At 45.9% G+C, this 15,038-nt stretch overlaps 1 protein-coding gene and 1 long non-coding RNA gene across 9 annotated transcripts in view; both read right to left on the reverse strand.

Moving 5' to 3' along the window:
* Window positions 1-1,254: 1,254 nt before the first annotated feature.
* The window catches only part of LOC127575095 (uncharacterized), a 149,298-nt gene continuing 135,514 nt past the window's right edge, over window positions 1,255-15,038 (reverse strand). For both annotated transcript variants that reach the window (XR_007957011.1, XR_007957010.1), the window contains exon 2: window positions 1,255-5,047. This is a non-coding gene — a long non-coding RNA (uncharacterized LOC127575095). The remainder of the gene's footprint in view (window positions 5,048-15,038) is intronic.
* The window catches only part of LOC127575090 (xanthine dehydrogenase/oxidase-like), a 93,472-nt gene continuing 79,688 nt past the window's right edge, over window positions 1,255-15,038 (reverse strand). For 5 of the 7 annotated variants that reach the window (XR_007957007.1, XR_007957008.1, XR_007957009.1 and 2 more), the window contains 4 exons: window positions 12,232-12,297; window positions 10,531-10,862; window positions 7,466-7,633; window positions 5,537-5,601 (listed from right to left, as the gene is read on the reverse strand). Coding sequence is in view for 2 of the 7 variants with exons in the window: in XM_052024741.1 (XP_051880701.1) it covers window positions 5,551-5,601; window positions 7,466-7,633; window positions 10,531-10,719; window positions 12,232-12,297 (474 nt within the window). In the remaining 5 variants the exon portion in view is untranslated. Of the gene's footprint in view, window positions 5,602-7,465; window positions 7,634-10,530; window positions 10,863-12,231; window positions 12,298-15,038 lie in introns of all 7 variants that reach the window. The other 2 variants (XM_052024741.1, XM_052024740.1) reach the window with 2 other exon arrangements.

The following is a 15,038-nucleotide window of genomic DNA, read 5'->3' on the forward strand; positions in this document are numbered from 1 at the left end:
ACGACATATAAGTCAGTGATAATAAACCTGATTCTGATTTTAAAACAAAAGTGGAAAAGGCTGGGAATATTCACCAGTTCAGGCCACATCTGCCAGAAAGGGGAGAAAAACAAGCTGGGCTAATATCGCAGATGGATGACTAAGTCTGAGAAATCAAGTTACCTGAAGTTGGAGAATTTGATATTGAGTCCAGAAGGTTGAAAAGTTCCCAGACAGAAGATGAGGTGTTGCTCCTCAAGGTTGCGTTGGGGCTCATTGTAACAGTGTGGGAGGCCACAGACCGATAGGTCAAGGTGGCAACTGGATGGGGAATTAAGGTTACAGACAACAGGATGTTCAAGGTCACCCCAGCAGACTGAATGTGAGTGCTCCACAAAGTGAGCACCCAATCTGGATTTGGCCTCCCCATTGTAGAGGAGATCATGTTGTGGGCACTGAATGCAGCACACTTGACTGGAAGAAGTGCAAGTGAATCGCTGCTTCGCCAGGAAAGACTGTTTGGGTGCCTGGATGGTGGGAAGGGAAGAGGTGAACGGATAAGTCCTGCATTGCCTGTGATTGCAAGGGAATGTGCCATGAGAAGGGAATGGTTAGTGGGATCAGAAGAGCATACCAGGGAGTCACGGAGAGAAGAGTCCCTGCAAAATACTAAAAGGGGAGGAGAGAGGAGGATGGAAGGAGATGGTGAAACCTCTTTGAAGGTGGTGGAGATTGTGGAGAATGATCTGTTGAATGCAGAGGCTGAGGGACTGGAAAGTGAGGACTAGGAGAACACTATCCTCGTTCTGTCCTGAAGGAGAGGGGTGAGAACAGAGGCAGAGGAAATGGATGAGGTGTGGTCAGTGACAACCACACCCCCGTCCCCCACATTCTCTGCAACTTTACAAGCTTATTTTGTCTCCTTTTCAGTTCTGACAAAGGGTCTTTGACCTGAAAAGTTAACCCTGTTTCTCTTCCCACAGATGCAGCCTGACCTGCTGAGTATTTCCAGCATTTTCTGTCTTCGTTGAAAAATGACAAACATTATTTCTTTCATAACTTTCACGCTTTTACCTTTGACATGTAAATATAACACAAAAAGCTCTATTTAAAAAAAAATCCATATTAACAAAACAACTTTCACCATCATATCTTGATGATGAATCAGTTTAATCACTCTCAATTCCTTTTGTGGTAAAATACTTCTTTCAGTAACTGATATTGCTAATTTCCTAAACAAAATCCAAGCCAAAAATTACATAGTTCATAAAAATATTGCATTTTTTTCATTGAATTATTTATTATGTCATTATAATTTACTTCATTGCTTCAGCCTGAACTGACACAAAAATCACTCTTTGTATGCTGTTTACAATATGTCCTAGTGTACAATCTGTATATCACCAGTAGATGTTTAAAAATTAAACAAGAGGATTTGTAGGTATCTTTGCACACTTGACAAAGATTTGATTACTTGGAGTTGTATTTTATGCAATTGGAATAATTTACCATTCAGTGATTAACCTTATTAGACAGCATAGACCATCAGTAGCTCTGATTCATTACACATGTAACAGGAGCTTAGAATATCACAAGGAATCAATCAGCACATCTGACCATTTAGATTTACTGAAATTATCTCATATTTCTAAGATGATCTCGCACCTGTGCTCTTACTTCATAGCCCTATCATTTTCCCCTTATCCTTATCAAGCACATTTTCATCCTTGGTTTCTTTATTGAAAATAAAACTTTTTTTTCTATTGGGACCTGTCACTTTTCTCTTCTAATTCATTTTTAGAATATTCACCTCAACATAAAGGCACGTGGCACAGCTGGTAGAGCTGCTGCCTCAAAGCGCCAAAAGCCAGAGTTCGATCCTGACCTCAGGCAGTGTCTGTGTGAAGTTTGCGTATTCTCCCAGTGATCGTGTGGGTTTCCCCCCTCATCCCAATGACATGCAGTTCAGTAGGTTAATATACTGCTGTAAATTGCTCCTAGTGTGTAGGCGAGGGGTAGAATCTAGGGGGAGTTGATGGGATTCTGGGATTGATGTTGGATTAGTGTAAAGTGGGTGGTTGATGCTCAGGACCGTGTTGTAGCTCACTATGACTCCATAGCAAAACCTGAAGCTGTGATAACAATGAACGGTGAGCAAATTTGAGGTTATTTTTTGATTCCTCTCAGATGCCCATTAACTCCCCTCCTGTTTTCCTGCCTCTTACCTAACACTAAGGGGGAAATTTCCAGTAGCCAATTAATGTCGGAACATGTCCTCAGAAAACCAGAGTACTTGGGGAAACCCATGCGGTAAGATAAGATTTCTTTATTAGTCACATGTACATCAAAACACACAGTGAAATGCAGCTTTTGCGTAGAGCGTTCTGCTGGCAGCCTGAAGTGTCGCCACGCTTCCGGCGCCAACGTAGCGCGCCCGCAACTTCCTAACCTGTACGTCTTTGGAATGTGGGAGGAAACCGGAGCACCCGGAGGAAACCCACTCAGTCACACGGGGAGGACGTACAAACTCCTTACAGACAGTGGCGGGAATTGAACCCATGTCACTGGCACTGTAATAGCGTTGAACATGCAGACTTCACACTGACAGGGGCGGAGGTGAAGATGGAGCTGGGGTCACTGGAGCTGTGGGGAAGCAGGGGTAACTGCTGCACCACCCGTTCACTCCTCTGCCGATGGAAAGACGGAGAGAGGGGGTGATGAGCTGGCACGTGTTTTCGGACAGTGCCACTGAAGAGCAGCAGATGGGCGGGCAAAAGGACGGAGCCTGAGGAAATAGTGTGGAGAGAAAAAGTAATCACAAAGGAGTCTCTGCAACTGGACGGCCAGATTCCTTGGCGATCAATTCCATCAATGGCCAACACTAGGATCCTTTTTGGAATGTAATTAAATTGGCGAGTAGTTTTGGGACAAATTCTCCTGATCTTAAACTTTGAATCAACTGTCAGCAACCTGGTAAATTCCTCATCAAAGGCTGTTCCAAGTCCAGGTACATGGATCAGAAAGCTTTTGAAGCCGTTCTCCCGTGTCTGTGTGGGTTTCCTCCCACATTCGGAAAGACGCACGGGTAGGTTAATTTGGGGGTTTAAAATGGGCGGCACGGACTCGTTGGGCCGAAAGGGCCTGTTACCACGCTGTAAATAAAATTTAAATTTAATTTAAGGTTATGGGCCAAAAGCTGGCAAATGGGACTAGCCTGGATGGGGCATCTTCATCAGCATGGACCAGTTGGGCCGAAGGACCTGTTTCTGTGCTGTCCGACTCCACAGACTCGATGAACTTGGATGTGAAATAAAAGCAAAAAACAGCAGGTGCTGGCAATCTGAAATAAAGACAGAAGCCGCAGTATGAAACTTTGGCTGGTCGCACTTTGGAGTATTGCGTGCAGTTCTGGTCGCCCCATTACTGGAAGGATGTGGAGGCTTTGTAGAGGGTGCAGAAGAGGTTTATCAGGATGTTGCTTGGATTAGAAGGCATGAGCTATAAGGAGAGGTTAGACAAACTTGGATTGTTTTCTCTGGAGCGCTGGAGGCTGAGGGGAGACTGAAAGTTTATAAATTTATGAGAGGCAGAGATAGGGTCTCTTTCAAAGTCTCTTTACCAGGGTGGAAATGTACAATACTAGAGGGCATAGCTTTAAGGTGAGAGGAGGAGAGGTTATAGGAGATGTACAGGCAAAGTTTTTTAGCACAGAGAGTGGTACCTACCTGGAACACACTGCCAGGTGTGGTGGTGGAAGCTGACATGATAGTGGCATTTAAGACACTTTCAGATAAACACATAAACATGAAGGGAATAGAGGGGAGAGGGCTCATGTGCAAGCAGATGGGAGTGGTTTTGTTTGGCATCATCTTTGGCACAGTCATTCCTGAGCTGCACAGTTCTATGCTCTATGTCCTAAGGTTGGAAACATTCGGCAGGTCAGGTAACGTCAGTGGAGAGGCAAGCAGTCAACGTTTCAGTCCGATGACCACTCATCACAGCTGGGCAAAGAGAGAAAACCATGCAGGGGTGGAGGTAAAAAAGGGAAATGTGGGGGGGGGGGGATGGGCAATGTGCAAAGTGACTGGAACCATCCCACTTCCACTCTGACCTGTCTTTAGTCTCTTATGTTGGGCTTCGTTGCAACCGTGCAGGTTTGAGGAAGAGAACCTCATCTTATGTCTGGACACACTGCACTTCCTGAGACTCAATACCGAATTCAACAATTTCAGATGACCAGCCTTTCCAGTTTGTGTCAGAATGGGTCAATTATGATGAAGTATATCAACCTAACATGTTTTTCTGTCCCCACAGTTACTACCTGATTAGCTGGGTGCTTCCAGCACTCTCTTTTATTTTGGATTTCCAGCAGCAGCTGTGCCATTTTCCAGCATGGTTTTACCCTCCATTCTCTTTCACCGCCCTCTATTTACACCTCCTCCAGACAGCTAAGCTATAATTAACGAGCATTCATCACCCTCTCTCAGACACCACCAACATCATTTGTGTTGCCTGGAGTCCCTCGGTCTCCAGTCTGTCACAGACTCTCCACTTCCCCTCCGTCTCTGAAACATGTTTCATTTCTAACTTCTCCCACTTCTGACGGCAGAGATAAGGTGAATGTTTCTTTTCTCTCAGGTGGCCTTGAACCTTCGGAAGTCTCTTCCTCATCGGGCAGTGGAAGCGGAATCTTTGAACATTTTTAAGGCAGAGGTAGATAGATAATAACAAAGGGTTTGAAGGGTCAGTGTGGCCAGACAGGAATGCAGTGTTGAGTCATAGAGTCAGAGAGTCATACAGCATGGAAAGAGGCCCTTCGGCCCAACTCATCCATGCTGACCAAGTTGCCTACCTGAGCGAGTCCCATTTGCCTGCATTTGTCCCAAATCCCTCTAAACCTTTCCTATCTGTGTACCTGTCCAAATGTCTTTTAAACATTGTAATTGTACCCATCTCTACCACTTCCTCTGGAAGCTCGTTCCATGTACCCACCACCCTCTGTGTGAAAAAGTCCCTTTTAAATCTTTCCCCTCTCACCTTAAATTTATAGAGTTTTAGACTCCTCTACCTTGGGAAAAAGACAGTGACCATCCATCTTATCTTTGCCCCCCATGATCTCACATACCTCTTTAAGGTCACCTCTCAGCCTCCTACACTCCAGGGAAAAAAAAGCCCCAGTCTAACCAGCCTCTCCTTATAACTCAATCCCTCCAGTCCTAGCGACATCCTTTGTGGGTTGCAGTTATAATCAGATCCTTCGTGATGTCATTGAATGGTGGAGCATCCTTGAGAGTCTGGGTGGCCGACAGCTCCTCCTACTTTGTAGGTTTGTATCGACCTGAAACATTCATTCCGTTTCCCTCTCCACAGAGGCAACCTAACCTGCGGATTATTTCCAGGATATCTTCCGTCTTTCTTTTGGAAAGGACATGCTTTCTTGTGCTGAGGGTTGAGGGTGATCATAGGAAGATGAGCCTCTGTTTGCTGAGTGTCAATGAAGGTTGGACGGCGAAATAATGATCAAATGTTCCCTTATGAGCTTATTAGAATCAGTCACCTTCTGCGCTCTGGCTATACTTCAACGTTCCAAGGAGTAAAGGTTCCCGGTTCCGCAGGAGGGCACTAGGAAAGAAAGGAAACCCAGATTCATTGTTACTTTGACATGTACAATGAAAAATCATATTTCAATTAGGGAGAGAAGAGTGAGTGAGTTCCAGCTGAGGCCGGTCCCAGTCCCACACCATTTGTTTTAAACATTCACACCCAAGCTAAGCTTCCCCAGGAGTGTCTCAGAATTTACAGGCCATCCCTGAGAGTGCACCAGCATTGAAAGAGGGGGTCCTGGGAGTGACCCACTGTTTGCAGAGGGTCCCAGAGAGTGTGTTGGTATTTACACAGACTCCCCAGGAATGAATAAGTATTCACATTGGGTTCTTGAGAGTATATCAGCATTTACAGGAGCTCCCCTGGAACGTGTCTGTATTTACAGAGATTATCAGGAGTGTGTCTGCTTTCAGGGATTCCCCTTGACTGAGTGTCCATTCACAGTGCTTCATTGACATAATACAGGTATTACAGGGACATCCAGCAACCTGTCGGTATTTAAAGAGCACCTCGGAGTGTGTTGGTATTTATAGGGTCTCCCTGGGAGCGTGTTGGCATTTTCAAGGTCTCTCAGGGAATGTGTCAAGATTTATAGTGGCTCCCAGGGAGTGTATAGGTATTTACAGAGACTTCCTGGAAGTGTATGTGTATTAGGCCAACACATACAGAGGTCCTGGGAGTGGGTCTGTGTTTACAGGGGTCCTGGGGAGTGGGTCTGTATTTAGAGAGGTCCTGGGGAGTTGGTCAACATTTACAGGGGTCCTGGGGAGTGGGTCAACATTTACAGGGGTCCCAGGAGTATGTCAGCATTTAAGGGGTCCTGTGGAGTGGGTCAGCATTTACAGGGGTCCCAGGGAGTGGGTCAACACATTTACAGGGGTCCCAGGGAGTGGGTCAACACGTTTACAGGGGTCCCAGGGAGTGGGTCAGCATTTACAGTGGTCCCAGGGAGTGGGTCAACATTTACAGGGGTCCCAGGGAGTGGGTCAGCATTTACGTGGGTCCCAGGGAGTGGGTCAACATTTACAGGGGTCCTGGGGAGTGGGTCAGTGTTTACGGGGGTCCCGGGGAGTGGGTCAACATTTACAGGGGTCCTGGAGAGTCGGTCAGCACTTATAGGGGTCACAGGAGTGAGTCAGTATTTCTGTAAGTAGGCATCCGAGTACTTCAACTTGGGAATGATTTGTTGGCCTAGTGGGTGATATCTAATGTCAGAGCTAATTGGATTAAAGGATGAGCATGTCAACTATTAGGTGGACTTGTATTCTCTTTAGTTGAGGTTTACTGAGATTAATTGTACCACTTAAATCAACTAATTGATAAAGGGAAAGAAACTTTTTTCCTGTGGGGGGAGGGGGGGTGTGGGGGTCCAGGTTAGCAAGTGTCCTCCTAAACTTAGAACCTGGCTGTTCAACACCAATGTGAACGTTGTGGTGAAAGTCAAGAATTCCCTCCCTAAAAGCTCTGGACGCAGGAGGTCATTGAATGCTTTCAAAAGTGAGATGCTTGGTCTTTGAGTGAAGGTCACAGGCCTTCTAGTAAAAGTTTAATAGTGCAGTCATGAGTCAGGCCATCCATGATGGGTGGAGATGTTCAGATGGTGACCCAGGTGATGACTGGAGAGCAAACTTTCAGAGGGACCTTAAAGAAGGAGGAGGAGATTTCAGGGAACAAATTCCAGAATACAGGGCCTCAGGATTTCCGTGGTGCGCTGGGGTTGGTTTACACACCTTCAGATCTGTGTCACCAGCACGTGTGCTGACTTTGACCAAGAAGGAAAAGTGTGACTAATGTTGGTAGCCAGACTTTGAGAAAGATTCAGTTCACCACCTCTGGCTGGGGTGTTCCCCTCAGCCCAGACTGTAACGTGAGAGGCTCCTACCATCTCGGTCAGGGCGTCCACGCAGGCAACTCGTATCCTGTCTGGCGTTGCTGGGCTGTCCAGACGGAAAGGTTCCATCACTCCAGACGCTGCCCTGGCAGCGACAATGGCATCCTTGATGGCAAAGAATATGGAGGCTGCAAGGAATAGAGGGGGTTCTCCGACAGCCTGTAATAAATACACCACAGATCAGGGTAGTGGATCACGTACACTGATCCCTCTATCAATCTCCATTGTGGCCCAAGGTAATTCATAGAATCATAGAACATAGAACAGTACAGCATAATACAGGCTCTTTGGCCCACAATGTTGTGCCGATGTTTAAACCTCACCTAAGACTATCTAACCCCTTCCTCCCACATATCCCTCTATTTTAAATTCCTCTATATGCTTATCTACTAATCTCATGAATTTGACCAATGTACCTGCCTCCACCACCACCCCAGGCAGCGCATTCCATGCCCCAACCACTCTCTGGGTAAAAGACCTTCCTCTGATATTTCACTTGAACTTCCCACCCATTACTTTAACGTCATGCCCTCTTGTATTGACCATTGGTGCCCTGGGAAAGAGGCGCTGGCTGTCTACTCTATCTATTCCTCTTAATATTTTGTACATCTCTATCATGTCTCTCATCCTCCTTCTCTCCAAAGAGTAAAGCCCTAGTTCCCTTAGTCTCTCCTCATAATGCATACTCTCTAAACCAGGCAGCATCCTGGTAAATCTCCTCTGCACCCTTTCCAATGCTTCCACATCCTTCCTATAATGAGGCAACCAGAACTGGACACGGTATTCTAAGTGTGGTCTAACCAGAATTTTGTAGAGCTGCATCATTACCTCGCGGCTCTTAAACTCGATCCCACAGCTTATGAATGATAACATCTCATAAGCTTTCTTAACTACCCTATCCACCTGTGAGGCAACTTTCAGGGATCTGTGGATATGGACCCCCAGATCCCTCTGCTCCTCCACACTACCCAGAATTAATCATGTTACAGGAATCCCTTTAACAGACCCTACTCATGCCTCACAGCCCAGGGTAGTGAATTACTTACACTGATCCCACTGACAATCTCCAGTCACAGCCCACAACCCGAAGTAATTAATCATGTTACGAATCCCTTTAACAGATCCCAATTACGGCCCACAACCCAGGGTAGATAATCACTTACGTTGATCCCTCTGATAAACTCCATTCACAGTTGCAGCCCAGGGAGGAATTACATATGTATTTACCAAACCTTTTACCAGACCTCATTCACATTCCCACTGCCCAGGACAAATCAAGGTAGGACATACACAGTAAATGGTAGGGCACTGGGGAGTGCAGAGGAACAAAGGGATCTGGGAGTTCAGATACATAATTCCCTGAAAGTGGCATCACAGGTAGACAGGGTTGTAAAGAAGGCTTTTGGCATCCTGGCATTCATAAATCAAAGTATTGAGTATAGGAGTTGGGATGTTATGGTAAGGTTGTATAAGACATTGGTGAGGCCAGATTTGGAGTATTGTGTGCAGTTCTGGTCACCTAACTATAGGAAGGATATCAGTAAGATTGAAAGAGTGCAGAGAAGATTTACTAGAATGTTGCCAGGTCTTCAGGAGTTGAGTTACAGGGAAAGATTGAACAGGTTAGGACTTTGTTCCTTGGAGCGTAGAAGAATGAGAGGAGATTTGATAGAGGTTTACAAAATTATGTGGGGTATAGACAGAGTAAATGCAAGTAGGTTCTTTCCACCTAGACGAGGAGAGATAAGTACGAGAGGACATGGCTTTAGGGTGAAAGGGGAAAGGTCTAGGGAGAACATTAGGGGGAACTTCTTCACTCAGAGAGTGGTGGGAGTGTGGAATGGGCTGCCATCTGATGTGGTAAATGCGGGCTCACTCTTAAGTTTTAAGAATAAATTGGATAGATACATGGACGGGAGACATCTGGAGGGTTATGGACTGGGTGCAGGTCAATGGGACTAGCGGAATAAAGTTTCGGCACAGACTAGAAGGGCCGAATGGCCTGTTTTCTGTGCTGTAGTGCTCTATGGTTCTATGGTAGCGTTATACATCTTAGCAATCACTTCAACAAACCTTGTTCAATGCCTGGAATAAAGTTCAACACAAGATTTATACTTTTGTAAAATCCTTCATCTTTAAACTATTACTGAAAACAATCACAAAATTTACAAATACATCTGCACAGCTAGAAATACTGCATTCCAGCTTCACTTTAAAGTTACTCGAAGTGGAGTTCAGAAGGTTAAGTACAACTCAGAGCTGGTACTGTCTGTGTTCTGTAGCTCCATGCAAGCGACTGAGAATGAATTTCTGACTTGAAATGTCAAAATATATTAAGAATGACATTTCCTAAAACACCCAAAGGCGAGTTTCCAAGTGTTCTGCTTGGATTTGTTTGGACACCAAGGGTTGTTGGGTAGTGATCTTTGTCGGGAGAGCAGTCTTCAATATTCCTGCCAGTGGTCTAGGTGCAGGTATCGGGCGGTCATGACCTGCAGACGCCACTACAATGTCCTTCTTTGTCCTGACATTGGTGACCCAGGTGGGGGTATAACCAGAGTTGGGTTGAGTCCTGGTTCCATCAATGATTCTTGCTTCTCTCACCTCTCCAAGCGATTATTCACTTTTTGGGCTTTGGGCATCACTGGCTGTGTCAGCATTTATTGTCCATCCCCGGTTACCCCAGAACAAATAGTTTGCTGGGCCATTGATGATCCAACCAGGTAGTGGGTCTGGAGTCACATGTAGTCCAGGCAATGTTGGTAGATGGCATTAGTGAACGGGGTGGATTTGTACAAAAATCTAGTAACTTTATATTAGTGGCCAGTTTGCTTTCCAAACAAAAGCTAACAGTTTATTAAATCACATTAAACTCTAGAGTTGCCAAGGTGGGATTTGAACCCAGTACATTGGATTACTAGCCCAGCAGCTTAACCTCTGCACCACCAGCTCCCTTGACACAATCCTCTGTCTTTATGCTTAACAAACTCATGCAATTTATACAATCGACAACTGGCCCGCTCTATCAGTTACATGACAAATAAATGGCTGGTCACCTTGGAAGAGTAAATAGCTTTCTTGTTTGGAGCTTCCCGAAGGAGGGATACGTTGAACTTGGCTGGAATGTCGCCGGCCGCTGGGATCTTGTAGGTGCCCGGACCCCGAGTGTACAGGACTCCGTCCGGTGAATAACGCAACTCCTCCAAAGTGAAGAGGCCGAGGCCCTGTGCAAAGGCTCCTTCCACCTGCACCAGAGGGGAAGGGAGAGAGAGAGAGAAGGAGAGTGGTAGAGAAAGAGAGAGAGGGGGTAGAGATAGAGAAAGAAAGAGAAGGAGAGAATGAGAGAAAGAAAAAGAGAGAGGAAAGAGTGAGAGAGAGAAAAAGAGAGCTAGGAGGAAAGAGAAAAAGAGAATGAAAGAGAGGGGGAGAAAGAGAGAGAAGGAGGAAATAGAGAGAAAGAGAGACAGAGGGAGACAGAGAGAGAGTCAGTGCAGCCAGCTACCAACAAACACTGGCCGTTAACCCCTCACCTTTCCCCTTCCATCTATCAAAGGAGATGTTAAACAACCTGCCGCCTCTGGTTGATCCTGTGCCAATTCGTCAAGGTGGGGCAGGTGAGCTCTTCCCGAATTCTGCTTTCCAGCGATTGTTTATCCCTCACAGGGCTTCCCCACAATCGACGGACAGGTGGCGAGGGGCGGCCAGCAGGAACACAGGTCCCACCCCCCGGGTATAAAATTAAAACCCAATCTGACCCAGAGCAACCTGAGCTGCAGGACTACACATCTTCTGTAGCCAACCCAACACTAAATGTGTGCAGGTTCATCTAATCCATGGCAGTTCCCAGCAGAGAATCCCATCAGTCCCACTTCCCCAATGTATTCTCTCTCCCACATCCCCATAACTGCCCTTTGTCACCTAAAGCACCAAAGGAGGTTATGGTTCAAATACGTGGGGTAATGAAGCAATCCCATCAGTCCCATTGCCCCTCTCATTTCCCTGTAGCCCTTCTCCCACCTGCCCGTTATTTCCCTTTTGAGTCTTTACATTCACCATTTAGTCTACCTGCATGCCTTTGGGATGAGGGAGGAAACCAGAGCAGCCCAATAAAGCCCATGCGGTCACAGGGAGAACATGCAAACTCCATACAGAAGCATCTGAGGTGAGGATCGAACCTGGAACCCTGGAGCTGTGAGGCAGTGGTTCGACCTGCTGGGCCACCGGTGCCACCCAGTGGAGATGCTGCTCACTGCACATTTAAGGCTTCATACCTTGAGAGGCATTTGAGCAGAGGAAAGCGGCAACGAGCCACGTCAAAATACATTAGTGTGACGCTTCCTGAAGTAGTACTGATCTGGCCTGACCTGACCCAACGCAAAATACACACCAGAGCTGAGCCTGGCACATTCAGCCTGGCCCCGAGTTGGGTGCAAGTTGGATTCCCAAGGGTCAGGTGTGACCATGATCGTATGTACAGAACATAAGCCTAATAAATGAGCCACTCAAATGTGGTCAGAACTCCATTGCGTCACGCGTTCCTATTCTTGACCTTTATCACATGACTGCCTGTGGGATCATACTCTGCACAGATTGCTTTTCATGCTCGATATATTACAGCAGCAGTAGCATGTCATGGAGAAATTCATGGGCTGTGAACCAATCTTGGATATGCTGAGGTCCAGGAATCCCGGCTGTCTCTCCCCACCACTCATGGTAACACCACTGTAGTTGCTCCCCGTGGAGTGAAGGAAGCTCACCTGCCCGATGTCCAATGCCGGATTCAAGCTCAGGCCGACATCCATGACGATGTCAGTGCGGAGGTTCTGAAATCAAAGACATTTCAGAGTGAGGGCGGGTCTAACAGGCAATCTCCATCTGCCTTCACCATACAAGTAGCATCCCAGTAATAGCTGTGAATCAGGGATTGGAAAAGAGGGAGGGACTGGGAAAAATTTCAGTCACTAGGAAAGTGGTACATAGAACATGGAACAATACAGCACAGGAACAGGCCCTTCAGCCCACGCTGTTGTATTGAACCAATTAAACTAGCAATTAAATGCCTAACTAAGCTAATCCCTTCTGTTTATACAATGTCCGTATCCCTCCATTCTGTGCATATTCATGTGCCGATCTAAGAGCCTCTTAAATGTCTCCATCGTATCTGCCTCCACCACCACCCCTAGCAGTGCATTCCAGGCACCCACCGCTCTGTGTAAAAAACCTACCCTGCAAATCTCCTTTGAACTTACTCCCTCTCACTTTAAATGCACACCCTCTTGTATTAGACATTTCAACCCTGGGAAAAAGATACTGGCTGTCTCTGCTATCTATGCCTCTCATAATTTTATAAACTTCTATCAGCTCTCCCCTCAGCCTCCGCCGCTCCAGAGAAAACAACCCAAGTTTGTCCAACCTCTCCTTATAGCACATGTCCTCTAATCCAGGCAGCATCTGGATAAACCTCTTCTGCACCCTCTCCAAAGTCTCCACATCCTTCCTGTAATGGGGCGACCAGAATTGAATGTAATGTTCTAGATGCGGCCTAACCAGAGTTTTATAAAGCTGCAACATAACGTCCTGACTCTTGAACCCAATACCTCCACTAATAAAGACAAACACACCATACGCCTTCTTCCCTATCACCTACCACTTGATCAACCTGTGCAGGCACTTTCAGGGAGCTATGGTCTTTGACCCCAACATCCCTCTGTACATCAACACTGTTTAGGGTCCTGCCATTAACTGTGTGTTGTCGTTTTACATTTGATCTCCCAAAGCGCAACATCTCACACTTGCCCAGATTAAATTCCATCTGCCAGTTCTCCACCCATATCTCCAACTGATCTACATTCTGCTGTATCCTTTGGCGATCTTCTACACTATCCACAACACCACCAATCGTTGTACTGTCTGTGAACTTATTAACTCACCCATGCATGTTTTCATCCAATTTATTTCTATGTATCACAAACAAAAGAGGTGCCAGTATAGATCCCTGTGGAATACCACTAGTCACGGACCACCAACCAAAATAACCATGACCTTCCATCTTCTATGGGCAAGCCAATTCTGAATCCAAACAGCCAAGTCACCGTGCATCTTAATCTTCTGGATGAACCTACCATGAATGACCTTGTCAGACACCTTACTAAAATCCATGTAGGCAACAAGCAAGCTTTTGGAGTTGCATGTACCAAGCAAACTATTGGATTTGTGAGCTAATCAGTCTCTGAGATCTGATGGATGTCACCCTAGGGTCTTACAAGAAATGGCTAGTGGGGTAGCTGATGCATTGGTTTTAATTTTCCAAAGCTGTCTGGATTTGGGAAACGTTCCATTAGGTTAGAAAATAGCAAAGTAACTCTTTTATTCAAAAAGGGGAGACAAAAAGCAGGAAACTATAGACCATTTAGGTTAACTCAGGGGGACTGGAAGTTATTGTTGAAGATGTTATAGAGCGCACAGAAAAATTCAAAATAATCAGGCAGTCAAGATAATCAGGTAGTCAAAATGGCTTTGTTAAAGGGAAAACATGTTTGGCCAATTTTTTGGAGCTCTTTCAGGAAGTTGAGTCGGTAGTTAAGAAGGCAAATGCAATGTTGGCATTCATTTCAAGACTAGAATATAAAAGCAAGGATGTACTGCTGAGGCTTTATAAGGCGTTGGTCAGACTGCATTTGGAATATTGTGAGCAATTTTGAGCCCCGTATCTAAGGAAGGATGTGCTGGCCCTGGAGAGGGTCCAGAGGAGGTTCACAAGAATGATCCCAGGAATGAAAAGCTTAAACGTATGAGGAGCGTTTGATGTCCCTCAGTGGAGTTCAGAAGGATGAGGGGGGATCTCATTGAAACCTACCAGATACTGAAAGGCCTGGATAGAGTGGACGTGGAGAGGATGTTTCCATTAGTGGGAGAGTCTAGGATCCGAGGGCACAGCCTCAGAATAAAGGGATGTCCCTTTAAAAATGAGATGAGGAGGAACTTGTTCAGCCAGAGGGTGGTGAATCCATGGAATTCGTTGCCACACAGGGCGTGGAGGCTGTCATTGTGTGTATTTAAGGCAGAGATTGATAGGTTCTTGATTGGTAAGGGGGATAAGGGTTATGGAGGGAAGGCGGGAGAATGGGGTTGAATAAAAAACTCAGCCATGATTGAATGGCAGAGCAGACTTAATGGGCTGAATGGCCTAATTCTGTTCCTATGTCTTATGGTCGAAGTGACAAGTACTATGGATAAAGGGGGACCAGTGGATGTAGTATACTGAGATTTCCAGAAGGCACTTGATAAGGTGCTGCATGAAAGGTTATTGTGTAAAATCAAAGCTCATGGCGTCAAAGGTAACATAGAAGGCAATGGATAGAAGATTGGTTGGGTAACAGGGAACAGAGCATGGGAATTGTAATGAGTCAAGTGCCACAGGGATCTGCTGGGGCCTGAGCTTTTCACAAGGCATAGGAATGACTTGGATTAAAGCACCAAAGGTATGGATGACAAATTTGCTCTTGACACAAAGATAGGTAGGAAATTGCATTTTGGGAGGCTAAAAAGGGATAAGATAAGATAT

The sequence above is a fragment of the Pristis pectinata genome, chromosome 10 (assembly GCF_009764475.1).
Source record: "Pristis pectinata isolate sPriPec2 chromosome 10, sPriPec2.1.pri, whole genome shotgun sequence".
Taxonomy (NCBI): domain Eukaryota; kingdom Metazoa; phylum Chordata; class Chondrichthyes; order Rhinopristiformes; family Pristidae; genus Pristis; species Pristis pectinata.